Source organism: Dermochelys coriacea, chromosome 9, assembly GCF_009764565.3.
Source record: "Dermochelys coriacea isolate rDerCor1 chromosome 9, rDerCor1.pri.v4, whole genome shotgun sequence".
Taxonomy (NCBI): Eukaryota; Metazoa; Chordata; order Testudines; family Dermochelyidae; genus Dermochelys; species Dermochelys coriacea.
The window spans coordinates 80,356,880-80,382,991 of NC_050076.1; the positions used below are offsets into that span (position 1 = coordinate 80,356,880).

Sequence of the window (26,112 nt, forward strand, 5' to 3'; positions counted from 1 at the left end):
CATACCTTTGTGTCAGTGAAGACAAAGCCTCAGTGTTGGCACTGTCACTATGCTTTACCTGTCCAAGAGGAGTCACCAGTGTCCCTTACACATTGCTGTATCTTCCTCTGCCACTAAGGCATATCCTGCCAGCATAAATTTTGTTATTCGTTTTAAAAAATCAGGGTTTGTTTGAAAGCTCATTTATTTTGTAGTATTTGCCACTTTTTTTTTTTTCCTCTTCCAGATCCAAAATGTCCAGGGGATGTAGATCTCCAAAACAGCGACTGGGACATCAAGACAATTACCAGCTCATTGAAATTCTACCTCAGGTAACTTCTCTACTTGTTGTCTTATTTTTGACTCTCCCAGGCAGGGCTGGAACTCTTTGGGCGAAGATGGTGTCTTTTGTTTGAAAAAACGTGTCTGTTGTAAAAAGCTCACGTGCACTTAGAGCGCTATGTAAATAAAAGAAATGAGGATGGAGTGCCAATTGGGCAGCCTCAAGAATCCATGGGAGTTGGAGTGGAAAATATGACTTTCCTTTCCATTCGTCTTCCAATGTAATTGAGAACAGAGTCGTAGCCGCTCCTCTGCTCTTTGAGAAATTCAGTGTTGTTTCTGTTTGTTTCAGGAATCTAGCTGAACCTGTCATGACGTACCGACTCCATAAAGAGCTGGTCTCAGCAGCGAGTAAGTCCCAACAGCTTCACTACTGATAGGCCCCATACCCCCCTCCTGCATAAGAATGGCATTACTCCACTAGCTCAACACAATGCTGAGTATGTTGCACGTGTGGAGTTCCCGATCAAGTGAGACATGTTGTAGCCAGGTTACAGATCCCTGATGACAAGCATCTTGGCCTTGCGGTGTATGGGATCCAACAGGGGCTGCTGTCATGGCAGCCAGCCACATCCATGTGGGACCTGGTAGAGAAGGAAAATCAGATGATTCACTTGCTGGGATGCTAAGTCATAAGAGAGTCTCTGTGCATCACTGAATGATGATCAATCCTGCCATGGGATTTGAGGGTACTCAGCATTTTCAGGATCATGTCCCTGACCCATTTGGGCCATATTCTCAGTGGGAGTAAATTGGCAGAGCTTCAATAGATTTACACCAGATGAGGATCTGACCCATTGTACTTATAATAGAGCCTCACTCCTGCTTCCGGTTTCTTAGTTTGTTTGAAGGGATCATTCTAAAAGGATGACTCCATTTCGTCCCCATTGTCCTTTATATTACAGTGTACTTGTGTGTGCCTGGGTCTGGATCCCTTCAGAGACACTTAAGGTGGGGCATGGAGTAAGGGGATCTTTTAAAATATACGTGGGTGTGTCTATATCATATGTATCAAAAGGGAATTGGCCCAGTTGTGCTAGCAGAATTATTTCCTGACAGCTTTATGTTTTTTTAAATTGTAAATAGAGACATACGGTGACAGGCCCCAGTGGCCATGCAGTGTCTCAGATGTCCCTCTTTGGCACTGAGTTTTGTCCTGGAATGCTGAACCCATAATACCTTCAAGTATGCAAAATGCATTTTTCTGATGGAGCAGCTAGTGCTAAGTAACAGACCAAACTGACAAAGGTCAGGCAAATAGCATGAGTATGTTAACAGGGCAGAATCTGAGCTAAGACTCATTTAAAACCTGGGTCATCTTCAATCCTGCTAAAATGTCTCTTTGCAAATTATCTTTCATAATTTTAAAGTAGCTGCACCCTCCTAATTACATCTAGAGCAGAAGTGCAGAAATAGAGAGCCTGGGTATGCAGTTACTTAAGCAACTTTCTTAATAAAAGAGAGGATGGTGTCTTAAAATGTCCTATATCTGGGGAAAACACATTGGGCTCAAACCTGAGGTGGTGAGCACCTGCAGCTCCATGGAACTGCAGCTTGGCACCTCCTTGGCCCTTGGAAAATTATTAATGTTGCTTCTCGTTCTGCTAAAGAAAAATTCTCCTCTTCCAGATGACTGTGCTCAAACCCAAGAGTTACTAGATTTCTATCTTATTATACCGATTATAGTTGGGTAGATGGAAATATTAACCCCCTCCCTTACCCTCCTTCAGAAATGTCCATGCAGTTTTCCAACTATAAAGATCACACTCTGTTCTGTGTTCATTGTGTATTTTATTGTTCCAGGCTGGTTTGTGCCTCTTGACTGGATGCTTATTAATCCTGTGCATTTTACCCCCATGTACAGTACTAAGTACCTATGCTAATAACAGTCTCATCAGAGGGGCCTGAATTACTCGCTTGGCCCTAGAACTGCTTTTGCTAGATCTGGGCTGAGGTACCTAGGGTTGGTGTGCGAGGAAAGCGGCTGCTCATGCTGTATCGGTTCTGTTCATGCAGCACATTTCACCAGCACTACATTTCAGTTGAAAAATCCCACTCTGAGCTCCTTTTAAGCTTGATTTCACCTCTTTCCACGTCACTTCATTTCTCCTGATGATAACCTTGCTGCTGTGTAATCTCTTCCAGGTTGCTCTCATTTGCTCTTGGCAGGCTAGCCCCACACCTCAGGGAATAACACAGATTATTTTTTTAAGCAGTAGGCAAAAACTTCTCTCTTGTTTCTTTCCAGAGTCTGAGAACCTGGATTACAGGCTGGGAGCCATTCACTCTCTTGTTTATAAACTACCTGAAAAGAATAGAGAGATGTTGGAACTCCTCATACGACACCTGGTCAAGTAAGCAGAATCCAGTAAATATTCCTGTTAAACCAGAGAAATAAAAAAAGGGAGTCAGAAAAGCCAGCCTGTTTCTCTGGCAAATTAATTAAGCCTTGACAACTATTGTACAGCTGGGAATATACTGCCCAAATTGTGTGGCTATCCCTGTATTTGATATTCCCCTGTCCACCTGCCACTTACATTCAATGGCTGCTTTATGAGAAGCACCAAGTAGAAAATAATTTTTATATGATAATATGGTCTAACAGACCAGAGCTATAAACCTAGTGTCTGGCCAGCCCAATTAGCAACAACATTATGTCTGGAATTTTGGAGCAGTTTTAAGACCCCTGTTCCCTGGGATTGGAGATTAAGCATATACTGAATGCACTTCTTGTACTATGGATTCAATGTGCTTTGTCCTTTGAGGAGCATTGGTGCTAGGCACATTAGCCTTCAAGCCCTCCCTAATGTCCAGTTAGGAGCTGATCTTTCTGAGGTGCTGGGCACCTGTTGCTGTTTGACTTCAGCTGGTGCCATGAGCACTCAGCACCAATGAAAATCGGTCCATTGATGGTGAAGGCACTGGAGTTGCTGTTTTCCTGCCCTCCTTTCACAGTGAATGTGAGGATGCAAGGTGCAGAACCTAGTATCCTCATCTCACATGGGAATCATATAGAGAGTCATCTCTTGGCAGTGCTCATTGTGCCAGCCATGCTGAAGCTCATGGGGAGGGAAAGATGCTGGAGTTCTGCTCAGTAACAGACATGGTTTGGGGAGGGACAAGCCGGCAGATTGAAAGGATGTGCTTTGGCCAAATTGGAAGAGCCACTTTCAAAATGCGACATTTACAGGGCTGGTTTGGGTTGGTAAAACCACACTGGACAGGGATTTATTTTGCAGCTCCAAATGGGGATTTGGATCTTGGTGCTATTTGGTCGTAACCCCTCTATTTCAGGGGTAAGAAGGCTGGATACATGGTCCTGGTACATGGACTCGTCGCTAGCCTTTGGCAGACAGGATGTTTTTTAAAAACCTCTCTGCAGAAGGGGCAAGGTTTCCCATTTTTTAGGCACCATTTACAGTCAGGCTGACCCATTATTAATAGTATCTCTGTTGTTGCCTGCACAGAGTTTTGCATTGAGGGCCCTATTCCCCACCTTGTCTATGGTGGCAGAAATCTCATAAATGCCAATAGGAGGTAGGTGGCAGAAGTAAAACTCAGAGCTCAGCATCAGAATATCTCTGCTTCCAGCCCTTGAAGTTCAGACTCCAATTCTATACCTGAATACTGTGTGGTCTCTTCCTAGATTAGCCTATAAATTATTCCATAGTTGGTGCTATTCAGTGGGGCTGCATATGGCACTGAAATCTAAACACAGCTACATAAATAGCACTCTGTTTCTTGAAAGCCATGACACTTTTAGAAAAACGATACCGTAGAGATCTCTCTGAAATCTTTCAGAGATTCCATCCTTGTATGCAGTTCTTCTTCTTTGGTTCACTTAACATGCATGTAGCACGGACAGCTAGTGATTCCTGGGGTAGTGATCCTCCTAAAAGAGGAGCCAGACATTTGAAGGGATCAAATACCAATACCAGTACATCGCACTCTCAAGCTTTCTGCACAGCCGAAGAATGTGCTTGTCGCAGCCAGATATGTTTTATGACCAGCTTCACGGGCACAGGAAAACTAGTTCTGCTTTACAATTTGGAGGAAATTGAATTAATTAATCTTGCAATTTTTAAATGGCCTTTCACATTGTCTTCTAATCTCATCTTTTTCTTTTCTTTTCCTCCACCCATGCCAACAGCGTGTGTGAGCACAGCAAAGAGAATCTGATGTCCCCATCCAACATGGGGGTTATATTCGGCCCCACCCTTATGCGGGCACAGGAGGACACGGTCGCTGCCATGATGAATATCAAGTTCCAAAACATTGTGGTTGAGATCCTCATCGAGCACTTTGACAAGGTATGGGGCCAGCCCTCAAGAGCTTGCCTCAAAAGCTCACTAGTGCTCTATCAAGTCCTTGTGAATCATTGCGCTGTGTGGTCTGGAGCACTGGCTTGTTTTGCTGGATTCCCCTTATGGTTTTAATTGTACTATTCAGAGATGCACAAAGTGGAAGAAAAGCTGTAACAATACATGTTCTTCACAATTTCCTTTGGTTACTTCATAAAGTCTTGGCTTTCTTAAGGGGCCGCACTCACGGCTTTAACAGAAGAAATTCCCCACTGGGATACTTGCTATATAGCTGTACACTATGGGAGTTCTACATCTTCCTCTGAAGTAACTGGTGTTGACCGGGGACAGAAAACCAAACTGTATGGACAATAGGTCTCAGCTGATATGGTCCAAAATAGGTAACTGTAGAACTACTCTTAAGTGAAGTCTCTCTTCAGTGACTTCCTAAAGGATCAATAAAACAAGTTGCCTTTTGGATAGGGATTTTTTTAACTAAAAATTGAAGAAAGCCACATGTGGCAGCACTTCAAAGTGATCTCTTGAGAGAGGAGCTGCCAATTGGAGGGTGAGTCTTTAGTGCAAGTTTCAGCATACACTTAACATTTTTGAGTTCTGTATAGAGTAATACTTTGCCCATAAAGCTCTAGACAGTGGAACTGGCGGAAAGAACCAGCTGCTGATACAGAGTTTTGAAAGAGTTCACGCTATTATTATTTAATTATGGAGGTATTGATAGCAGCTCCATATTTAAAGTTGCACCAAGGTTTTCATTTTCATGGGACCTTTATTTAATATTTGTATTACAGTAGTCACCAGAAGCCTCAATTAGGATTGGAGCCTCATTATTGGAGCCTCATTATTGTCCCAGGGGTCGGTCCTGGGGTCAGTTTTGTTCAATATCTTCATTAATGATCTGGAGGATGGCATGGATTGCACCCTCAGCAAGTTTGCAGATGACACTAAACTGGGAGGAGTGGTAGATATGCTGGAGGATAGAGATAGGATGCAGAGGGACCTAGACAAATTAGAGGATTGGGCCAAAAGAAATCTGCTGAGGTTCAACCAGGATAAGTGCAGAGTCCTGCACTTTTGACGGAAGACTTCCATGCACTGCTACAGACTAGGGACCGAGTGGCTAGGCAGCAGATCTGCAGAAAAGCACTTAGGGGTTACAGTGGATGAGAAGCTGGATATGAGTCAACAGTGTGCCCTTGTTGCCAAGAAGGCTAATGGCATTTTGGGCTGTATAAGTAGAATCATTGCCAGCAGATCGAGGGATGTGATCATTCCCCTCTATTCGGCATTGCTGAGGTCTCGTCTGGAGTACTGTGTCCAGTTTTGGGCCCCACACTACAAGAAGGATGTGGAAAAATTGGAAAGAGTCGAGTGGAGGGCAACAAAAATGATTAGGGGGCTGGAGCACGTGATTTATGAGGAGAGGCTGAGGGAACTGGGATTATTTAGTCTGCAGAAGAGAAGAATGAGGGGGGGGATTCAATAGCTGCTTTCACTATCTGAAAGGGGGTTCCAAAGAGGATGGATCTAGACTGTTCTCAGTGGTAGCAGATGATAGAACAAGGAGTAATGGTCTCAAGTTGCAGTGGGGGAGGTTTAGGTTGGATATTAGGAAAAACTTTTTCACTAGGAAGGTCGTGAAGCACTAGAATGTGTTACCTAGGGAGGTGGTGGAATCTCCTTCCTTTGAGGTTTTTAAGGTCAGGCTTGACAAAATCATGGCTGGGATGGTTTAGCTGGGGATAGATCCTGCTTTGAGCAGGGGGTTGGACTAGATGACCTCCTGAGGTCCCTTCCAACCCTGATATTCTATGCTTATTCCTGGTGCTATACAAAAACGTGTACACACACACACACTCCCACCAGCAAGCCGATGTCAATCATGGCTGTCTCTGTTGTGTTGGAATGTAGAGTATTCCGCTACCTAATGTATTAGTGATTTGTCACTAATAATATCTGGTATAAATTTAATCATTTGGTATTTTTGGGGGGTGGTTTGGAAGAATATAATTGAGTTTTATAATAAAATGTGAAAACTGATCAGCTGCAGCATTCAGTACAAGGTATTAGGGTCAGATTCATTCCTGAATAACAGCACAACTTACCAGGGATGAATTTGGCCCTTTATCTTTACTTAGTGCCCTTGATCACAGAATACTTCACAGAGAAAGTCCATCATACGAGAAGAGGAAAGCTGTAAAGCATGCTTTAAGGAGAGGTAGTTACCTGCCTTTGAGGAGGATGGAGAAAGAGTTCCCGTGAGACAGATCAGCACAAGTGAAAAGTGACCCCACACACACACACACACACACACTGGGGAGGGGAAGGGAGGGGAGGGGAGAGTAGGTCAAATGTGAAGGAGCACAGTAGTTGAGAAGGTGGGCATATGGTCAGAGGTAGAGCAGAGATCAGAAGAGAAGAGTGAGTCATAGATTGTGGTGCTGGGGTTTGGATGGATGGATGAATGGATGAATCCATGGAGATTTGAGTACCTGCTGGACAATTTTAGTTGGATTTAGAAATTGACAAGAAGACAGTGAAAATAACACACCTTGGTCTCACTACAGTTCATTGAAACCATTCTGTAGCAAGCTCTTGCAGCTGAACAGCTAGTTGATTATAAGTTAAATGCTCACATTATGCACTACAGTATGGCCTCTCTCTCTTCTGTGTTATAGAGTTTGCAGTCCAGATAATGGCCTGCAGAGGGGAGCCAGGGAAAATGTATGATTACTCTGCCATCTCCAAGCTCTAGAATGAAATTTTAATTAAGACAGACTTCTGCTTCCTTGCCTTTAATTTCTGCAATGATAAGGTTAAGCTAGTAATGTTTTATTACACTGAGCTTATAAACACAGCTTCAGTGTCTAAAATATCTTCAACTGACATATAAGCAAATACTTCAAATGAGTTTGAAGTAAAATAGATATATTATTTATATAGCGCAGTTTGAAGACTCTAAGGACAAGGAAATTCACTAAGTCAGTTTGGGTAATTATTGCTTCAACAGCTTAAATTTCCATGCCACAGCTAAATTAAAAAATTGATTCCTCTGGAAATAACTCCTGTTGCTGTATGAACTTTAGTGTCTAATGCTGAGGTTGGGTCAATATCATTATACTTCTGAATTATTTAAATTTGATTTTCATTTCAAAATACACAAAGAAAGCAGGGCTTGTGTCAGCATCTTGGAAAGCTGTGGATGGCTGCATATTTCAGCAGCACCTACATATCAAGCTAGAAAGCATCTCCTGCATTTGTCTCTCTGTGGTAATGGTGTAAGAGTTGATGCTGGAAGTACTCCTCCTTTAAGAGCCATGAGGTGACTTTCCTTAGCACATTGCAGACAGGAAAGAGGTTGGCGTTTCGACAGGTTTTGTGAAACTTGCCTTAGTATTGATTCATTGATCCTTATTCTGCTATTTTAATGACTCCCAAAGTTGTGCTTTTAAATCATGGGCTAATAATGCCAAAGAAACCTCCTTGGTATCAAGGCAAAGGGAACATGCTGGACCTTTATATTCTAGGATGGAGAAAAAGTATCACCATCTGCAAAGAACAGAACCACTCGAGTCAGAGTCTATTAAATGTCGACAGCTGCTTTATGTCACAGGATCTCAAAGCAAAAGATCCAAACCCAAGAGACTGGAGTTTGGAAGAGATTTCTGAATTCTTGCCCTGAATTCAGAGAGGCAGCTGTGTGCATACAGCTGCAGAGCATGGAATATCGCTCAGGCTGAATACAAAGAGAGATGGGAAAAAGCAGCACACGCCCAATCCTAACAAACAGCATTTGTACCAAACTGACTGGAGAGTTTGAGAAATGGTTAATGCCATTACATTATTACATCCCTGTACTTGCTTGGTCAGTAGAGAGAGATCATGCTCCCTACTGCTCACATGTTGGTATTTTAAGTTAGACCCTTGGGGAATCTGATTGCAGAGATGCCTGGGACCTCTCATCACTTTTATACATTCTGCCAGGTCTTCATGACCCAAGAAGATTCAGGAAAAAGAAGCTGGAGAGTGTTACACTGTCTCATCCCACTTGCTTGACCTCACAGAATTTCTCTTGATTTGAAAGAGGAAGGAAATCAGTTTTCTAACAAAGACATTGTTTTATACAGGGGGAAAAGTGATTATTACATTGAAAACATGCGTGAATGACACCCCAAAAATCCCTGAACCAAAAACAGGTGCAGAACGGGCAGTGGCCGAGCATGCTTCCCCATGCAGTGAGAGTCCCCTCTCCAGTGACAAAGTGGTTTAGTCTCCAGGCTTCATTCATTTTCTGTTCTTTCTGCCAATGCTGCTAGCAAAGATGTCAGTTATGAAATTTTTTATGATTGGGATTCTTGTCCGTGACTAGCAATCCATTCCACACAGGCCACTTAACTGTCAGATTGTCATGATTTTTGGTCGCTATCAACCCAGGCCAAGTTTAGATCAGTGATCTAAAAGGGAACATCTCTGTATCCCATTACAGTTGCCCTGGGCCATCCATTCCCGGCCTATACAATAACCGAGCATTTAGCGCCCAATCTAATCCCCTGTAATGTCAGTGGAAAGAATTCAATAGCAGTTGGATTGCGGCCTTCATATAGTATTTTATGTCTTCAAAAGCCTGTCCAAAGGTTAATCAATGCTTCTTCAACTGTGAAGAAAGCACCTGAATAAATGAGAGCAACTAAATTAAAACCACACAAGTCAGAAGTAAGGGCTGGATGACCAGTATGACAGGGAACCAGATTTATTAATCAACGATTGTTTAAGACAAATTAGTAACTGAGCAGCCATGGGTCTGATGGTTTCTTTTGATGCTAATGTGTTGTTGGGGGTTGTTTGAATGATTTATGCAGAAGATTAAATTTGCTCTTCTCATCAACTGTCTGCTTTGAAGCCTGGTTAATATGCCCTGCCATCATGTGCAAAGGCATGTTTTATTAGGGGGTTTTTTTATAGTATTGTCTAGTTTAGCATTTCAGTTTTTGAAGTGGGTGCGTGCAAAGCTGCATAACAGGAAATCTGTCTAGAAAAAAGCCCACACCAAGAGACATAGCAGCCTAGTGAACACAGTTAGTAATGCACAGCTTTCCCCAAAGCTCAGTGGTTGTACTGAATCTTGCTCCACCACATTTGTGCTGCTCCGATGCTGCAAACAGACGAAAAAGCTGGTATAAGCAGACAGCTAGGGATTTGTTCAGCACAGGAGAATTTCTAGGTGCTGTAGGACTGTCATAGCCAGCTCATATGTGATCTAGGGTGGCCAGGTGCCTGGTTTTTGACTAAAAAGTCCAATCGAAAAGGGGACCTGACAGTGTCCGGTCAGGTCTACTGACCAGACACCTAAAGTCTGGTTACTGCAGGCAAGGGAGGAGGGGAGGCGGCAGGTCATCACCTGCACCAGCCCCTGCTCAGCCGGGGCTGCCTCCTGCCTGTGTCGGGTGGCTGCCGTTCCCAGCCCCGGCTCTGCATGCGAGTCCCTCCTGACCTGGGCTGGGGGATGCCGGGAGGGGAAAAGCAGCAAGCGACAGGGAAGAGGAGTGGATGGGGCGGGGCCTCGAGGGGAAGGGGCAGGCAGGGGCAGGGCTTTGGGAGGAAGAGGCAGAGCACAAGTGGGACCTATGGGGGGAAGAGGCGGGGCAGAGGTGGGGTCTCGGGGGAAGTAAGGGGGCAGGGGAGGTTCCAGCACTCCTGCTGCAGTGTCTGGTTTTTAAATATTACCAAGTTGGCAATCCTAATGTTATCCCCTCTCCTAGCCATGGTGTAGAGAGGCTGTTGGCAGCTGCTGGGAAGAAAGGGAGTGTGACTAGAACATTGCTGCACTCTAGTGATCCCTGGCTCTCCTACCAGCCCCATGGGGACAGGGGAGACAGGTATTCAGCCAGCATAGTTTAGAGCAACCCTAAAACAGCTCTAAACTAAGCTGGGTGACATGTAAACTTAACTCCAGGATTGCTGAGCTGCACATGGCTCCTCTGCAGCTCCCCCAGTCAAATGCACCCAGAGCTTATTGGACATAGTTTAGGACTGATATCTAGGTATATACTTTATCTCAGTGAGCTGCATTTCCCTTATTACCCTGCTCTTGAGTCACATGGCTTTGGGGTGGGAGTCTGTCCTTTGGAAAGGGAGTGCATGAATTGTGATCAGCAGATCTCAAAACATAGCAGGAGCTTTGCAAAAAATCCAAAGTCGACTCTTCGGATTTAAATGATTAACATTGCCTATCCAATGATAACAGTAATAAGAGGTTGTCCTTCTATAACACCTTCCAGTCCTTTACAAATAGGAATAAATAGATCCTCACAATACCTCAGTGAGGGAAGGAAATAACGTAATTCCAATTTTATAGGGGGAAACTGAGGCACAGAGAAGCCAACTGAATTTCCCAGCATCACAGATACATGTCGGGGTCAGAGTCAAGAATAAAACCCTAGTCTCTTGGTTCCTAGATCTGTGCTTTTAATCCAAGACCATTCTTCCTTCCTGTTCAGAGCTTTGAATCTTGATGTCAAATGTAATCCATTGGAGGACGACTTCTAGTTAAAAATCTGTTTGATTAAGGGGCTATGGGAAAACCCCAGGAGTCTGGCCTGATTGGCCCAATATAGTGAGTGTCAAGTAACAGCAGAGCAGAGGATCAACTGAAATCATATCCTTCTAAATCACTCTTCCCTACAGATCTACTCCAGCCCACCTGAGGACAGTGCTGCCCCCCCAGTGCCTCCTCCCAGGGTAGCTGCCCGAAGGCACAAACCCATCACAATCTCCAAGCGCCCGCTGAGGGAAAGACCTGTCTTCTATGGTGCTTCCCTGGAAGAAAATCAAGGTCAGTTCAGCTGTTCACTGATACCGCTACCACCTCAGTCTCCAGCTCTTACAGTTCTTTTGTTGGCACTGTACGCTGGATCCCAGCTTCCCACTCACTGGGGGAGGGATGGATTTGAAACTGCAGCAACAGCATCACATTTCCAAGGGCATTAACGTGTGGGGTGGGGAAGAGGGGTTGTTCGGGGGTTTTGTCCCCTTGTAGAAAGTGGAAGGAGAGTAAATATCTGCATTTAGACTGCTTCTGATCTAACAGCTCTTAAACTATTTTGAAGCAGGGTTTTCTCATAGCTTGATACTTCAGAGATCTAAATTAAACACCGTGCTCTTCCATTGGAAAGGGCCTCACAGTTCCACAGATAAAGTGCAGCGTAATGTAAATAAGTTCATAGTTTTGAAAAATAAAAGTATCTTCTCTAGCACAGCATATGAGATGCAGATCTAGCATCAATTCCAGCAGTGCTGAGCCATGGAGTGCAGTCAAGCGAAGCAGATCAGTGCTTCCTTTAAGCCCTAGGATTGACTTACCTTGTACTGAACAGAGCTCGAAACTGAGAGAGCTCGTGATGAGCCTGAGCCACTGGCAATTCTGGGTGAATCAAGTGAGGCACCGCAAGAAAAATAAGAGCAAGGAATTGAGTCATTGCTTAACAAGCCCTGATTAAAGCATTTCCCCTGTTGAATTTATTTTGTTGGTAAGTATTTACTAATACAGAGGCACACTGCTGTCATGTTGAAGGGGCACAGTCCATTTCTAATCATGCTTCTGTCTGCAGATGTTTTACCAGTTGTGGTTACAAGTTACTCCTAAGATCATTACTTGTTACTCCTGTCGCTGAAAGAAATTAGGAAAAAAATAATTCTCTGTTTTGTTTTCAGTTTGTTTACTTTGTGCTTTTGGACTTGAACTTGCAAGTTTGAGCATTTGGCCCAATCTACCAATTCATTTAAGCACACGCTTAACTTTAAGCACTAGAGTAGTCCCTTAAAGTTGGTGGACCTACTCAAGTACTTAAGATTAAGCTTGTGCTTAAATGTTTGCTGACTCAGGACCAGGGTGTTCACACCTTGCAGGTCAGGGACTGTAGTGCAGTCACTTTCGCTATGGTGCACTCTGTTGTTTGTATGGATCTTTCACACAGCAACAGGGAAAATAAAAACATTTGCGAAACTGTGAAAACATGGTAGTAAAACCACAAAAACTGTCAGGGGGATTCATGGGCAAGTGTATTACCAGAAACTACTTTTATTTTATATTTTTTTTAAATTGACTAGGAAATTGAAGTCAACAGTGTCCCTCTAAAAATCATAGATTTTAAAAGTACATCAGTAGATTTCCTTTTCTCACCTTAGATTAGTGAAACTGAAATAATGTTTCACAATCACGTATTTCTCACCACCAGTGCAAGCTGTTTACCTTTTGCACTGCACTCAGTGTGAATCATGAAAGCAGACCATACAGTTTTGCTAATTTCTAGTTACTATCACAGACACTCTGAGCCTGATTTTTCAAAGTCGTTGAGAGCAGCGAGTGCTGAGTGAGCACTTGTGAAAATCAGGACCTGTGCATCGTATTTATTCCCTTTTCCTTCGGTTCACAGGTGACACCCGTGATCAGACTCCTAATGGCACCATCATCTCTAATAGTACAGAAGCCCCCAAGCCGCTACATCGCAGTAGACTGCCTACACAGAGAGCAGGGGAGGCTGATCCTGGGAGGCCTGACTCAGAGAGCAAGCATGAACAGTACTCTGAGGTGGTTGTGGGAAAGCTGGTGTCCAGGCTGCAGGATGGGGGAGCTAAGCTAGCCAACAAGGCCGCAAATGGAGTGGTGACTGGCACCACTGCTCTAAAGACCTCCATTGTCCATGCTAAGAGGCCTACTCTGAAGCCCATGATATACAGCAAGGAGGGTAAGTTTTCTGCTTTGGGAGGTCTCAGCTGACCTTGGATGGAACTCTCGCCCATCTTGTTGCACTGCAGAAATCGCAACAAACTTTGTGACAAGCACCCCAAATGTTTTGCGTTTTGTCAGACTGGAGGGGGAGGGGGTTTGCAGAAGGAAGTGCTATTTTTGCAACCTGTGTCTCTTTTCATGCAGTTCAACAGTAGGGGACCTGAGATCAAAACCCTCACATGGACCACTGGAGCCGGACCCTCCTCCTTCTGAGGATGTTCTGATCCAGATCCAATCATCATGCATTCAGCCCATTTTTATTACAGATGGGTTTGTAAGCTCAGCCTGTTGCTTACTGATGGAGGAAAGGGCATACATTGGCCTGTGCTATTTCAGAGCTTTATGTAGCAATGCTGATACGGTAGACTAGTCCTCTGAAGCATTAGAGTTGGCATGGGCACAAGACATGGTGGGAACTCATGCAAGGGTTCGGCCTTTAGATTCGGAGATCACATAGTGGCCCAGTGGACTCTGTAAAATCAGAATTCAAATCTGAATAGAAATGATTCAGAACCATTTAAGATGAGTGCTTCAGATATTGAAAATTTGAGTAATTTGAAAAATACAAAATGCTTTTAGCTGTTTAGGCAGTGCACTTGCATTTTGTATTTCTCTCAGTGCAGACAAACAAAATCAATTAAGTCACTTTTACTTTTGCTTATAGTCAGTTTCCCTTTTAGGTTCTTGATGCTGCAATGGCTGGATTGCACACACTGACGGGGAAAGATTTATTTCATCTGTTTCCACTGGAATTTTAAAAAATCAAGGAAGCATTTCTATTTAGCACAAATGTGATAAAAAACTTTTGGTAATTTAAAAAACTCAATTTGGGACCAAATTTAACTTGGCATTTTGCATTTAAAGTAGGTAAAGGAAGGTGTGGTACTTTGCCAAAATGTACAGATCACTCCAATGACACAGATGTGGGTTGTTTATAAAAAAGAAAGATGATTGTTTTGTGCATTGACAGCTCTTCCTGTGTTCATCTCTCTATTTGTTAGATGCTTTCATAACCTAATAGCCTTCACAGTCTCGCATTTAGAAAGGAAACAGTAGAAACTACACACTTATGTTGACTCCTGGATATAATAAAAAGAAAGAATAACAAGGTTTGGCTTGGTAGCACAACCGTAAAGTTAATTTGAATAATATTACTGATCTCATATAAATCTGACCTATAAGTATTGGACAGAAATCTGCTTTTGGTATAATAGGATGGTTTTTACAGATGGAAGTGGGTGAACATTAACTGCTATTTTGCATTTGAAGTTATCATGTTATTATAATGTAACACATTACATCTCTATAGTGTGTCTGAAGTACACACATTGACAAAATAGGCTAATGCGATTTTGGGATGTATAAACAGTGAATCTCGAGTAGGAGTAGGGAGTTTATATAACATCTGTATTTGGCACTGATGCAGCCACTGGAATACTGTGTCCAGTTTTGGTGTCCATAATTCAAGAAGGGTACTGAAAAATTGGAGAGGATTCAAAGAAATTCACGAGAATGATTAAAGGACTGGAAAGCATGCCTTATGGTGAGAGACTCAAGGAGTTCAGGAGCTCAGTGTACTTATCAAAGAGAAGGTTGGGGAGGTAACGTGATCACAATCTACAAGTACTTACATGGGGAACAGAAATTGGATAAAAGACGGCTCCTCAGTCTACCATACAACAAGATTGAGTGGCTGGAAGTTGAAGCTAAACAAATTCAGATTAGAAATAAGTCACCGATTTTTAACATTGTAATACATTTTTAACTGTAATATCTTACCAAGGATTGGGGTGCATTCTCCATCACTGGAAACTTTTAGAAAACAATCCAATTTTGATTTAAAAGAGGTATAGATATAGTCAAGTTCTAACAGGAATTAATTTATGGCCTGTGTTATGCAGGAGGTCAGACTAGATGATCACAATGTTTCTTCTGGTTTCATAATCTATGAATCAGTCAAAATGCTTCCTAAAGAAGTTGGGTAGTGGCTTGGAAGGTGAAATGGGAAGAGGAAGAATGATTTAGTGTCTCAGAGGAAGGAGGGAGAAAGGATTTGGAGAGATTGAGTGGCACAGATGAAAGAGCATTTTACCCACAACCTTCTGCCAGTGGTGGCAAGACACGGTAAAGGATGCAGGAGGTCAAAGTAGATGGAGTGCAGTGACTGAGCAGGGCCTGGGTCGATAACAGGTCAAAGAGTTTGGGTGCAGCAGAGCCATGGAGAGTTTTGAAAAGTATGATTGCAATGTTCAGCTAGATTCTGAGATGGATAGGAAGCCAGGTCAAGGAACTCAGGGTGGGAGGAATAGGAAGGTGGTGAAGGGAATGGATAGAAATCCAGGGAAGGGGAAGGAAGATGCATGGAGCAGGGTAAATATAGTCCAGCTTCCTGGAATAAAGACCTAGTGTGAAGTTTGGTTGAAGCAGACGCTCGGGAAGGTCCTAAGAGGGAACTGCAGTAATCTCAGCTATGACTCATAATTAGATTTTAATCAATCTCTCCCTGATTCTATAGAGAAGTACTGAACATGTTTTCCATTGGAAAACCTTGTGGTTAGTTATTTTTTATCTCAAATAATGCAATAATAGCCTCAGAGACATTGAACAGGATCAGTTTGCCGTGAAACAGTAATGTCTGCCTCTGTTTGTGCAGTTAGATTCCCATAGTGCCCTCTCTCCAACCAGCCTGAAACTTCTGCCTCTTCACACTCTTTTGCTCTCACTCCAAAGCATTGTTGACAGTGTTTGTTATCTTCAACCTTTCAGGTGAGTACGATACCTTCACTAAAGCTCGATCCCCTGGAGATAAGCCAGTGATAACGCGGCCCCCAGTGAGACCTCCAGACCCTCCGTGCAGAGCTCCCCCATCCCAGAAGCTGGAGCAGAAGCCTGAGCCAATAGCAGGAGGAACGGAGGAAATGCCTTCATCTGTGTAAGTAGGAAATCCCCATCAGGGCTGTGTGTCCTGACTTAAAAGCCCAACAGTAGGCAATTCCTAGCAGTCAAGGGATGTGGAAAATATGCAGAAGGAAAAGGCAAGGTGATAAAAGCCATACAATGGCACTAGTCAAATGAAACCATGAGCCTTTTGTAGTTTAGTCATGGGGACTCCATTTCCTCCCCAGGGCCCTCTGTTGTGTCCAGTAACAATGGTATGAGAAACTTCTATTCACTTCTGGGTGAACAAGCCACACAAAAGAACAAACTTTCCAAGAAAGAGTTGGTGCTGCTTGGATTTGTTCTCAGCAAAATGAGGGGGAAGCTGACCACTAATTAAACTGAGCTCTGTGCTCCAATTTCACTTACATTATAGCTGACATCAATCCCATTGGACTCAATGGGAGTGTTCTTACATAAAGAATGACTAAAGATCTCAAGATTTCACCACTGACTTCAGTGGCAGTTTGGCTTGAAGAAGGACTTCTAAGTGTCATCAGCAAAGAATTCACTGTGTGCTACTAGTGCTGTAATACCATAACCGAGCTTATATTTTTCATTGCTCTGTCATCCTGTCAGGGTCTGACATTGACACTGGCTACCTGATACTTTATCGTGGACCTCTATGCTGGCATTTCTTCCCACTCTCCTATAGATCACAAGGTCATAGGGTTAAGATTTCTACCTGTTCCCTCCCCCAAGCCCTCACATACCCCATTGCAGATGACTTGCTGTGATGAAACATCCTTTGTGACCACATTCATCCATTTAAGTACCTAAAAGCCAATGAAGTGTCATGCCCTCAATGGAACAAGAGGTGCAATATGCAGTTGTCACAGCACAGTGTGGGGAAAGCAGTGTCCTTTGTTCGGAGAGGAGCAGAGTCTGAGGTCCCCATGTGTTGTGCTCCCGACATATAGTGTCTCTGGTATAGCCCTGCTTGATTTGGTGAATAACTTTCAGTTAAGCAGGGTTATGTAGCTGATCCAAATCCTGCAATTTGCACTCCTTACTCAGGTCAAATTCCTATTGGTTTCAGTGGGCCTTATGCCTGAAGAAGGATGGGCAAAGGTTGGCCTGTTACTGTTAATCGTTTGCTGTGATTCCTTTTTGTTACAATTACAATTTGAAGTCACGTCTGTGGTAAGTCCGATGGAGATCATAGGTCATAAAATTAAGGATACAGGGATTAAAGGTTCTCAAGCCAGTGCGGAGGGGTTTAGGCCGTTGGACTGCAGGCAGTAAGACATCATCTCTGGCAGCAAGCGGTCAGAACTGTGTCAGACAAGAGCAAAACAAGAGGTGTGAGAGCAGGAGTAGCATCTCTGGTCAGACCAGAGAAGGATATTGGTAGGAGGCTATTGTTGACCATCCTCAGTGCTTTCCAATGGCAGCCTGTCTCCCTCCCCTCACCAAATAATTGCTCTTTGACACAAATAGTGTCTCATCACATAACTGCCTTATCATGGGAGAACTCAAAGAATCTTGCTGGTTTTGTTTGCAGAGTGGCCTCCAGAACAAAGTTCTTCGAGACAGCTTCCCAGAGGACAAGCAGGTAAGAGATGCCAGGAACTAAGGTGCTTTCACACAAAAACACACACAAACAAAAAAGCCTGCACCTCAGCACAGAAGTGACCCTCTAATTACAAGTGGGCAGCGCAGGTAGGAGGCCCCCATCTGGTTCTTTCCTGGACTTCAGTATTCCTGGGTAAAGAGATGGTTTCCAACCAGAATACTGCATCAAAACAAACCAGATTTTGAGGCCTTCACAAGCTAGATCTGAATAACAATCTAGAGCTGGATCTGAATTTTGTAGTTTGAGCTCACATCTGCTAGGTAATAAATATTTCTTTGGATCATTGTGTTGATGTGAGTTCAGCTCTAGCCAGTGTATTGGGTGTTGTGTTGTATTTCACAATATCCAGTACATGAAAAGCTTAGGATCAGCAAAAAGATGAGACTGATTGCTCCCTTGAATCTGTCCCCTTGGAAGTGCAGAGTATAACCTCCTTATACCGGATTAGACATTAAACTGACACTACACATAATCGGTTTCCAGTTGGAACTCCACTGTTAATGAATATGATGGTTTTAAAGTCCATGTCAGATCTTCTGGGCAGGGTGTCAGTGTTTTGAATTAGATACAGTTCACTCTTTCTTGCTGCTGTAAATTTAGTTCTGAGCAGTACCGATACATGCAGGCTTCATCTTCCCATTCCCAATATAGATTACCAGCACCCCTGTTTGTTTTTTGGCATGTACCAAAAGCACAATCATGGCTCTGTGTAGATCTTTTAGAAAGTGACAGATGGGGGGAAGGGGAAGATGTCTCTCTTAGCGATGCCTACAATTTCCTTGCCTAGTGTACTGATCAATATACATTAACCTTGCCTGCCATCCCATTCCTCCTTGTAGATTCATGGCCCTGATTTTAGGCTTGTTTATTAAATTAATTTTCTTTCTCTCCCTTCTCCTATTCCCTCACTCATAGCTCCTCATCACCGCAAGGCAGACTCCCAAGTGATGAGAGCTGAGGATAAAGGTATGTGTCTGTCACAGAAAGCAACCAACTGCATAATTTTAACCTGGCTTCAGCTGACTGGGTGGAAGGGAGGCCGGTGGAAGTAGCTGGGAATTTGTAAGGAGAGACTGATAGCGGCCTCCTCTCGCCTTCTCCAGCAGAAGACTGGGGAGGAGAGGTCGTCAGAAGTGGCCCATTTTCTCTCTCCTGTTGCAGTGTAGCAGGGCAGGGTAAACCAGTGTTCCGTGGTTGCCATGAAATCTGTTATTCCATGGTATGGATTCCACTGGCACCTGCTGCAGAAGCTGCTACCAATTCTCTGTGAACCCTGGCTATGGTCACTACTACTTTGTCCTACTGGGCTTTAAAGTAGATAAGTGTGTGTTTGAGTCCTTGTTGTGAGGGGCCACCTACAAAGTTCATGGCCAGGTGTGAACAACCCCAGAAATAGGGCATGCTTGGTTCAGGCCTGTTTCTAAGGGTTAAATGATCAATGTGTATTTGCCACCATTGACTGTCTCACGCTGTTCACCTGATTGTTTTCTTCTTTCAGGCTTCTATCCACCTAACCCTGGCTGGCTCCAGGAGATTTTCCCTGCTTCTGAAATGGATTCCCCTGCTCCCCAGACTGTTTCAATCTGTGTGATGTGATCCTGGAGTGCAGCTTTCCTGTTGGACACTAACTGTGGAGCATACCATTGTGAATAGCTCGTGCTGTTAAAAGAGAGGGGGATGAAATAGGAGGAAGACCCAGCCCTTGTCCCTGTTAAATTAAATGTTTGGTTTGGGCCATTTTGCCACAGCTCCCCTTGCTCCTGCCTTGGGCAACATGTAAAGGACGCTTGTCATATCTAAGGAGGGTAATAAACCGTGGGGCTGACAGAGTGGTGAGAGCCGACCTAATCTACAGAACTGAGCAGCAGGCAGGCCATGGAAGGAATAGCAGAGAGCACTGAAAGCAATCTGCCCTCCAACCCTTTGAAATTCCACTCTGGAAAGACATTGAGCTTGGATGGATGTGCAGTCAAAATGCAAGCAACCAATACCCAGAGCTGGGTATGACGAGCTGACATCCTTTTGCTGTTGGAAAGTTCTTGCTATTGACATGCTGTTTTAAAAAAACTGGTTTGAGTGCTAAGTAAACCATATTGTGTTGTTTCGGTGGTTAAGGATCAGTGTGCATTACGAGAAAACTCTGTTAACCATATGGGTCCATGTCCTGGTTCCATTGAAGGCCAGTGTTCAGCCCAGCATACATATAGCTGTACAATGTTCAGTCTCCCTACCTTTCCCCACAGACCTAAGTCAGTACCTTGCCCATTTCTGATCTTCCTTACATGCTGCAATTGTCCCCAAGCCATTCCCAGGGGCCAGTGTTCTGTTAGTCAGGTGCCTTTGTGGAGCTGCTCCCCGATTTCCCATTGCTTGGAAGAAGAGGTTACATGTTATTACAAACACCCTTCTATAAAGTTAGTGGGTCTGAAACCAAAGTAAACCTCCACGCCATGTATTCCAGCTGTGCCTTGTGCACAAATACTGACTTGCCAAAGGACCACTGCAGAGCATGCAGTTTGCTGATGCTTTCAGAGCTGTCCTCATCGCCTGTCTGTGTGCAGCTAATGTGAAATCCTGCTTTATTAATGAATGTACTTCTGGTTTTTGTGGGAAATGACAGTGGTTTGTGAATGGTATGCCTGGTCCCTTGTCTGCAGTCCTGTGCTCACAGCTGGCAATCCCTGACGTGCTTGTAGCAGAGGCAGATAAAGGTGGCTTTTAAAAAAGTGATGTAAACATCAATATTACATCATGCACATCAGCGTCTCTGGGCTTTCAGAGTGTGTGATCAACCAGTCCCGTTCCTCCATGACACACTTTTGTGATTAGAAAATCACTACCAACACCAAAAAAGTAACATTCTCTTCAGGTGAAGTTGTTAAAAATGCACAAAGATAAGATGGCCCAACTGCAAGTGTGCATAATGGAAACTGAGAGCTAGTGGTACAGTGCTTTCACCTGCATCAGAATTACACTGATCTTGTGGGGAATCTTCTCCAGAGTCTATGGACCAATTTCATCTGGTATCAGTGGAGCTGCACCTTTTTAATCCAGTTCTGAATTTGGCCCTGACTCTGTCTCCAAGGAGTGGAGGACACAAAACCACCATTCTGCCACTAAGAATTTTAGCCACCATTTTGGTCACAACTCTCAAAAGTTGTGTGTGTGATCAGACAACATTTCCAAACATGCCTTCTAATTTTGGATGCCCAGTTTTGAGACACCGTGGGCCTGGATTATCAAAAGAGCCGAGCACCCAAAATTCCTGAAGTCGAAGAGAGCAACAAATGTTCAGCAGCATTAAAACCCAGCCTCTTAAGTATCTAAATATTAGTCACTCAAAAACAGACACACCCAGAATTGGAGGGTGAAAATGTACTATTTAATCATTCTCCCCACCACCGCAGCTGTACTGATAAATCTTCTGTATGCAGAAGGAAATAAAGAAACAGAGCCAGATTCATTTGTCTTGCAGAAGATATCTGTGGGGTGGTTTTGGGGGAGGAATTGCTATTTATCAATGAGAAAAAGAACACAACCCACCAGAAGAGGTTTGTTTTTTAAATTTCTGTTTAATTCTACACAATGGTAGGTAGCAGTGACTGAACCTAACTTCTCTCATTTCTGTGCTGTTTTTCTCCATAAGCACAGTTGTATGTTGGGATGAGTGTGACATGGCTTTAATATGTAAGGTCCTGCAGTATGAGGGTTTGAGGGACATTCCCTCATGTCTGTGACCATGAGCAAAGCAACTGGAAGAAAGCTGGGGATTTGGCACAGCTGTTCTGAATTTTTTAGGTGCCATGTGACATCAACCATCTGATCTATTTTTTCTTGTACAAAGGTTAGATTAGCTGTGATGTTCAAGTTTCCATGAAGTAAAAACCCAGGACACATGTCCTTCAAAGTGTCAGTGCTCTCCCTTTTTTTAATTATATGAATTTTATTTAAAACCCTTTAGCCCTCCAGATGGTATGTGAGCCAGGCCCCATCAGACACCGAATGGCTTTACACATTCTGATGTGGATCACAGAAAGTGGAAATGGAGCAGACCTAACAAGCCCCATCTAGTCCATCTTCCTACAGTGTTGGTCCCTATTTGTCCCTTTTCTAATGCAGTGTCCAGTCTAGTAGAGAAGTCCCAAATGCTGATTTTCCCAAGTCCAATAGGAAAACGTTCTACAGTTCAGAAGGGTTTGGTTTGGTTTTTCCCTGTTATTTCCTATGAATTCTTTCCTTAATTTCATCCCATTACCACCTTGGACATAATTCCTAAATCAAGCCATAAATAATTCCTCTTCCTTCTAGAGTGGCTATAATACAACTGGATGAAAACAACTGAGTGGTTTGACCTTTAACTGAATGTGGCAGAAGCCACCTGTGAATTCTGTGCTCCCATTTCACATGCAGACCAAGCCGGGAGGGAGATGTACAGGTCACCACAGTGCATGCTAGGGGAGAGGAGTGGTGTTAGTACTCACCTAGAACCCAGCCAAGATCAATAGCATTGACTGTTAATTTTGTAAGATGACCAAATTCCAGTGCCACTCTCCATGCAGCAAAAGCTACAGCAGAGAAAAATGAATCTACTCTACTATATGCTCTATAATGCTCTACTATAATGCTCTACTATAGGCCCTTTAATAGCTGTGAACTGGTAAGGGGGCAATAGGTTCAAATAGCTCCCAGAAACAGAGGAGCAAAGACACAAGGGTGATTTTTGTATATATGAAACTACTCCCCTCCCACAGCTAACACACAGTGGAACCTCCACTGCTAGGGGCAGGTTTTCCTTAGCAAAGGGCTTTTCATTTCATCCAGGAAAGTTTATAACTAGAGATGGGCCTGAACCAAAAACTGCAGATCTGCTTGTGTATGAACTTTGGATCCTGCTTTTAACTGGGAGCCGCACGCTCCTCCCTACTTGCAGCCTTTTTCTTATGCTGTGCTCGTTTTTCCTTTCTCTGGTTACAGCGGGCAGCCGCAGTTGGCCCTGGTGTCCTTCAGACATAATTTGCCCCATTGAGCCCTGCAAGGGGATGCACCAAGTGAGGCTTCATCTTGCTAAGGAAAACCACTAGAACATTAGAATTAGCCAATTGCAACAAGGAGCTAGTTTCCACCCACTGCTCCTCTTTGAGCTGACTTACAGCACGTTTCTCCTTTATTTATTCACTCAGAGTTGCCAGATACCATTGCTTCACATGCCTCAGGCAGGGAAGCTGTGGGCAGACTCCAAGAAGCTGACTTGTATGAAGGGAGATGGCAGAATGAGAAAATGGGCCACAGCCAAATACCCATCTTCAAACATCTCCTTTTTGGTACAAAGGCTAAGAGTCAGGGTGACCACCCAAGGGTGCATCATTCGCAGGAAGTGCCACAGGACTCACGGGGTATATTTAAACGCTGTGTGATAATGGGCCAATAGCTGAAAATATATAGAGCTATAAAACCTCTATCATCATCATCATTAGACCCACAGTCAGTACTTGCCAACACAATGATTAAATAAAAGGAAATAAGATCCAAAATTGTTACACTAAGAAGAAAGAAGACTTCTGGAGACTGGGTTTTTATAGTAGTTTAATTTGTAGTTGTGGCTAGTAATAAGGGAAAACAGAACTATTTCCTTTGTTGGATAACAAATGAATACATAGCTGGAGTCCAATTTTGCTCTTGGTCACAGCTGTGTGATTTCACTGGATTTCACCTTTTAATACTTAAATGTTCCATCGTTGTTAATTTTTACAATGAGCTCATTTGTCTAGTGGGGGTCTGTGCAGTTGTTAGCAAGTACATGCTTGCTCTGGGGTTCTTAATGCTGGGGTCCAGCACACTCAAGGCAAGTACTTATGGGCTGGTGAAGCCACACCCTGTGTGGAGGATTATTACTGAGCGACAGTCTTTATGTTGCCTAGTATTTAAACTAAGTTTGCCTTGTTTAACCTCAGACCACTGAGTCTTGTTCTAGCTCCTTTTCCCCTCTGGCCTGCAACTGTTGTTCAATTATTTTCTTTTATGTCCGTTACCCTGTTTGGATTGATGCTAATTTTGCACTATTACAAACATTTTTTCCCGGTTCTGGGAATTTTGGTTTGTTTTTCTCGAATGGCCCCTCCTGAAGACAAAGCACCCTTCCACTTTCAAAAAGAGGCCTGACACCACTTGTAGAGCCATGACTGAGGAGCAGAAAAAGCAGATGGCAGCCTGAAAGGCCCAGAGACCAGCCTAATGGTTGGGAGAATAAGGGATGGGGCACAACAGCTACTAAAATGAGGAAGCTCAGGTGACAGTGGGCAAAGAGTGTCTCTGGCAGAGGGACTTTTATGAAAGAATGGATGGAGCAGCAAGAACTGTTTGATCCTATAGCTACCATGAACACTAATGTCTATCACTGTTTCTGCCTCCTGACTCTGTCGTTAATGTCATTTGGCTTTAAGGTTCTGTAAAGTCTCCCAAACCCACAGACCACTGATTGTGAAGGCTTTTACCCAACACTATATGGCGCCTGCACTATCAAATGGCTGAAGAAGACAAAGAAGGTGACCTCTTAAGTCTCTCGGTGTCTCTCCTATTGATGGCTTGGGAAGGCTCAGTGCTGGGAAGGTAAGAAAGGAGAGGGAAATAGCTAAAAAAACAAGTGTGATTGGCAAGGAGCCAAATGGAGCAGTCGTTCCTTTGAAAGGCTCAGCCCATGGGGTTGCTGCTGGGGAGGTGTCCTTGGCTGCTCGCCTTGGTGTGTGCGCTCATTTCACAGGAGGGTTACTCCTCTCAATCTGAATCCTTCCCATGCTGCCAGACCTCCTTTAGGGCACAAACAAGGCTCAGCCAGCCCTGTCTAGCTTATTGGCAAGTTTTACTCATGCCTTCTGGTTAGACAGCAGGGCCAGATTCTGGCCAAACTTGTCTCAGACTTGCAAATTCATGTTCTTTCTTAATCATCCTTATTAGGAAACATATATCTGAGGCCAGTGTGAAAGGAGGGGCTCGGGTCTCCAACAGCCCCTGGGTGTTCAATCGGTTCTCTGATTTTTATCTAGACAAACCCATAAATAATTTCCATCGGCTCTTTCATCTGCGTGTACAGAAAGGGCACTCTGAGATGGCGGCAGGGAAACTTCAAACAGCATCCGGGGAAGGCTTTGCCAAAACACGTTTCTGCCCCATGCAGCTGCAGAGAATTAGCTTGGTCAGAGCTCATGGCAGTCTTTTTAAACCACTGCCTCTAGTTCCTTTAATAGTATCTGGCATTTCTGCTGTGCCTGGCAGCTTAACAGAGCCACAAATGGCTCATAAGTTTTGTGTAACTATACATGCAGCCACCACTAAAGTGCAGCCATTTCTAGGGCAGAACACAATGTCTTTTTTTAAGAGCATGCAAGAACAATCCACAACAGTTGAGTGCAGCAAGTGAAGATGCGGTTGGGGGTGATGGTATTAGCTATTCTCCATCCTGCATTAGCTCACATGCAGCCTGGGACATTATAATCTGCTTATTGTGGTAGGGATTGTTGGCTGGGATATCAAAGTTATCCCCAACACTCTTATGAATTGTGCCCTTGGTTCTTCCACCTAACCAGTGACTGGAGGCAGATGTGACCTCAGTTCAGTGTCTCAGCTGAAAGTGGCATCCTTGACTCAGAAGTCATCAAATGCCACCAGACACTGGATAACTACCAGGCCTGGTGTGCAACTTGAACCCATGATTTTCCAGCCCAAAGGTATGCGCTGTCAAATGGGCTGGCCTTATACTGACTAAAGGATGGTTCAAGACATACTGAATGCCTTGTTTGAGCATTTTACATGCCAGATTACGTGTCTTGTGCTTCTTTTTTATGCCTCAGATGGCATGTCTGCATTTGGATATTTTATATTTCCTGTACCCTATGATAACAAAGCACCAACTATTGTTCTATGGCCACAGAATTCTATGGTCCTTTTAAAGAGCCTGCAACATCCAAGGCCGCAAATATGATTCCAAAATGTCTGCCTGGGCCTTTTCCGCCAGTAGAAGGATTTACTGTGGCGCTCCTCGTGACAGCCTCTCAGAGAGTTAGTACAAGAGGAAAATGATTTTGCGGCTACCAAGTCTGCGCTGAAGCTTTGGTCTTTTCCCAACTGAACTCCCTCACGTGGCAATGGCCTGTAGGCACATACAAATAGATATTTTC

General features: G+C 43.8%; 1 protein-coding gene across 6 annotated transcripts in view; it reads left to right on the forward strand.

Annotated features, from left to right (window-relative positions):
* Positions 1-21,400, forward strand: part of OPHN1 (oligophrenin 1) — a 133,221-nt gene extending 111,821 nt beyond the window's left edge. For all 6 annotated transcript variants that reach the window (XM_038416333.2, XM_038416332.2, XM_043492032.1 and 3 more), the window contains 10 exons: positions 227-311; positions 614-672; positions 2,570-2,675; positions 4,472-4,631; positions 11,325-11,472; positions 13,073-13,384; positions 16,195-16,360; positions 17,870-17,920; positions 18,857-18,907; positions 19,440-21,400. In XM_038416333.2, coding sequence (XP_038272261.1) covers positions 227-311; positions 614-672; positions 2,570-2,675; positions 4,472-4,631; positions 11,325-11,472; positions 13,073-13,384; positions 16,195-16,360; positions 17,870-17,920; positions 18,857-18,899 — 1,130 coding nt within the window. In that variant the 3' untranslated portion in view covers positions 18,900-18,907; positions 19,440-21,400. The remainder of the gene's footprint in view (positions 1-226; positions 312-613; positions 673-2,569; positions 2,676-4,471; positions 4,632-11,324; positions 11,473-13,072; positions 13,385-16,194; positions 16,361-17,869; positions 17,921-18,856; positions 18,908-19,439) is intronic.
* Positions 21,401-26,112: the final 4,712 nt, after the last annotated feature.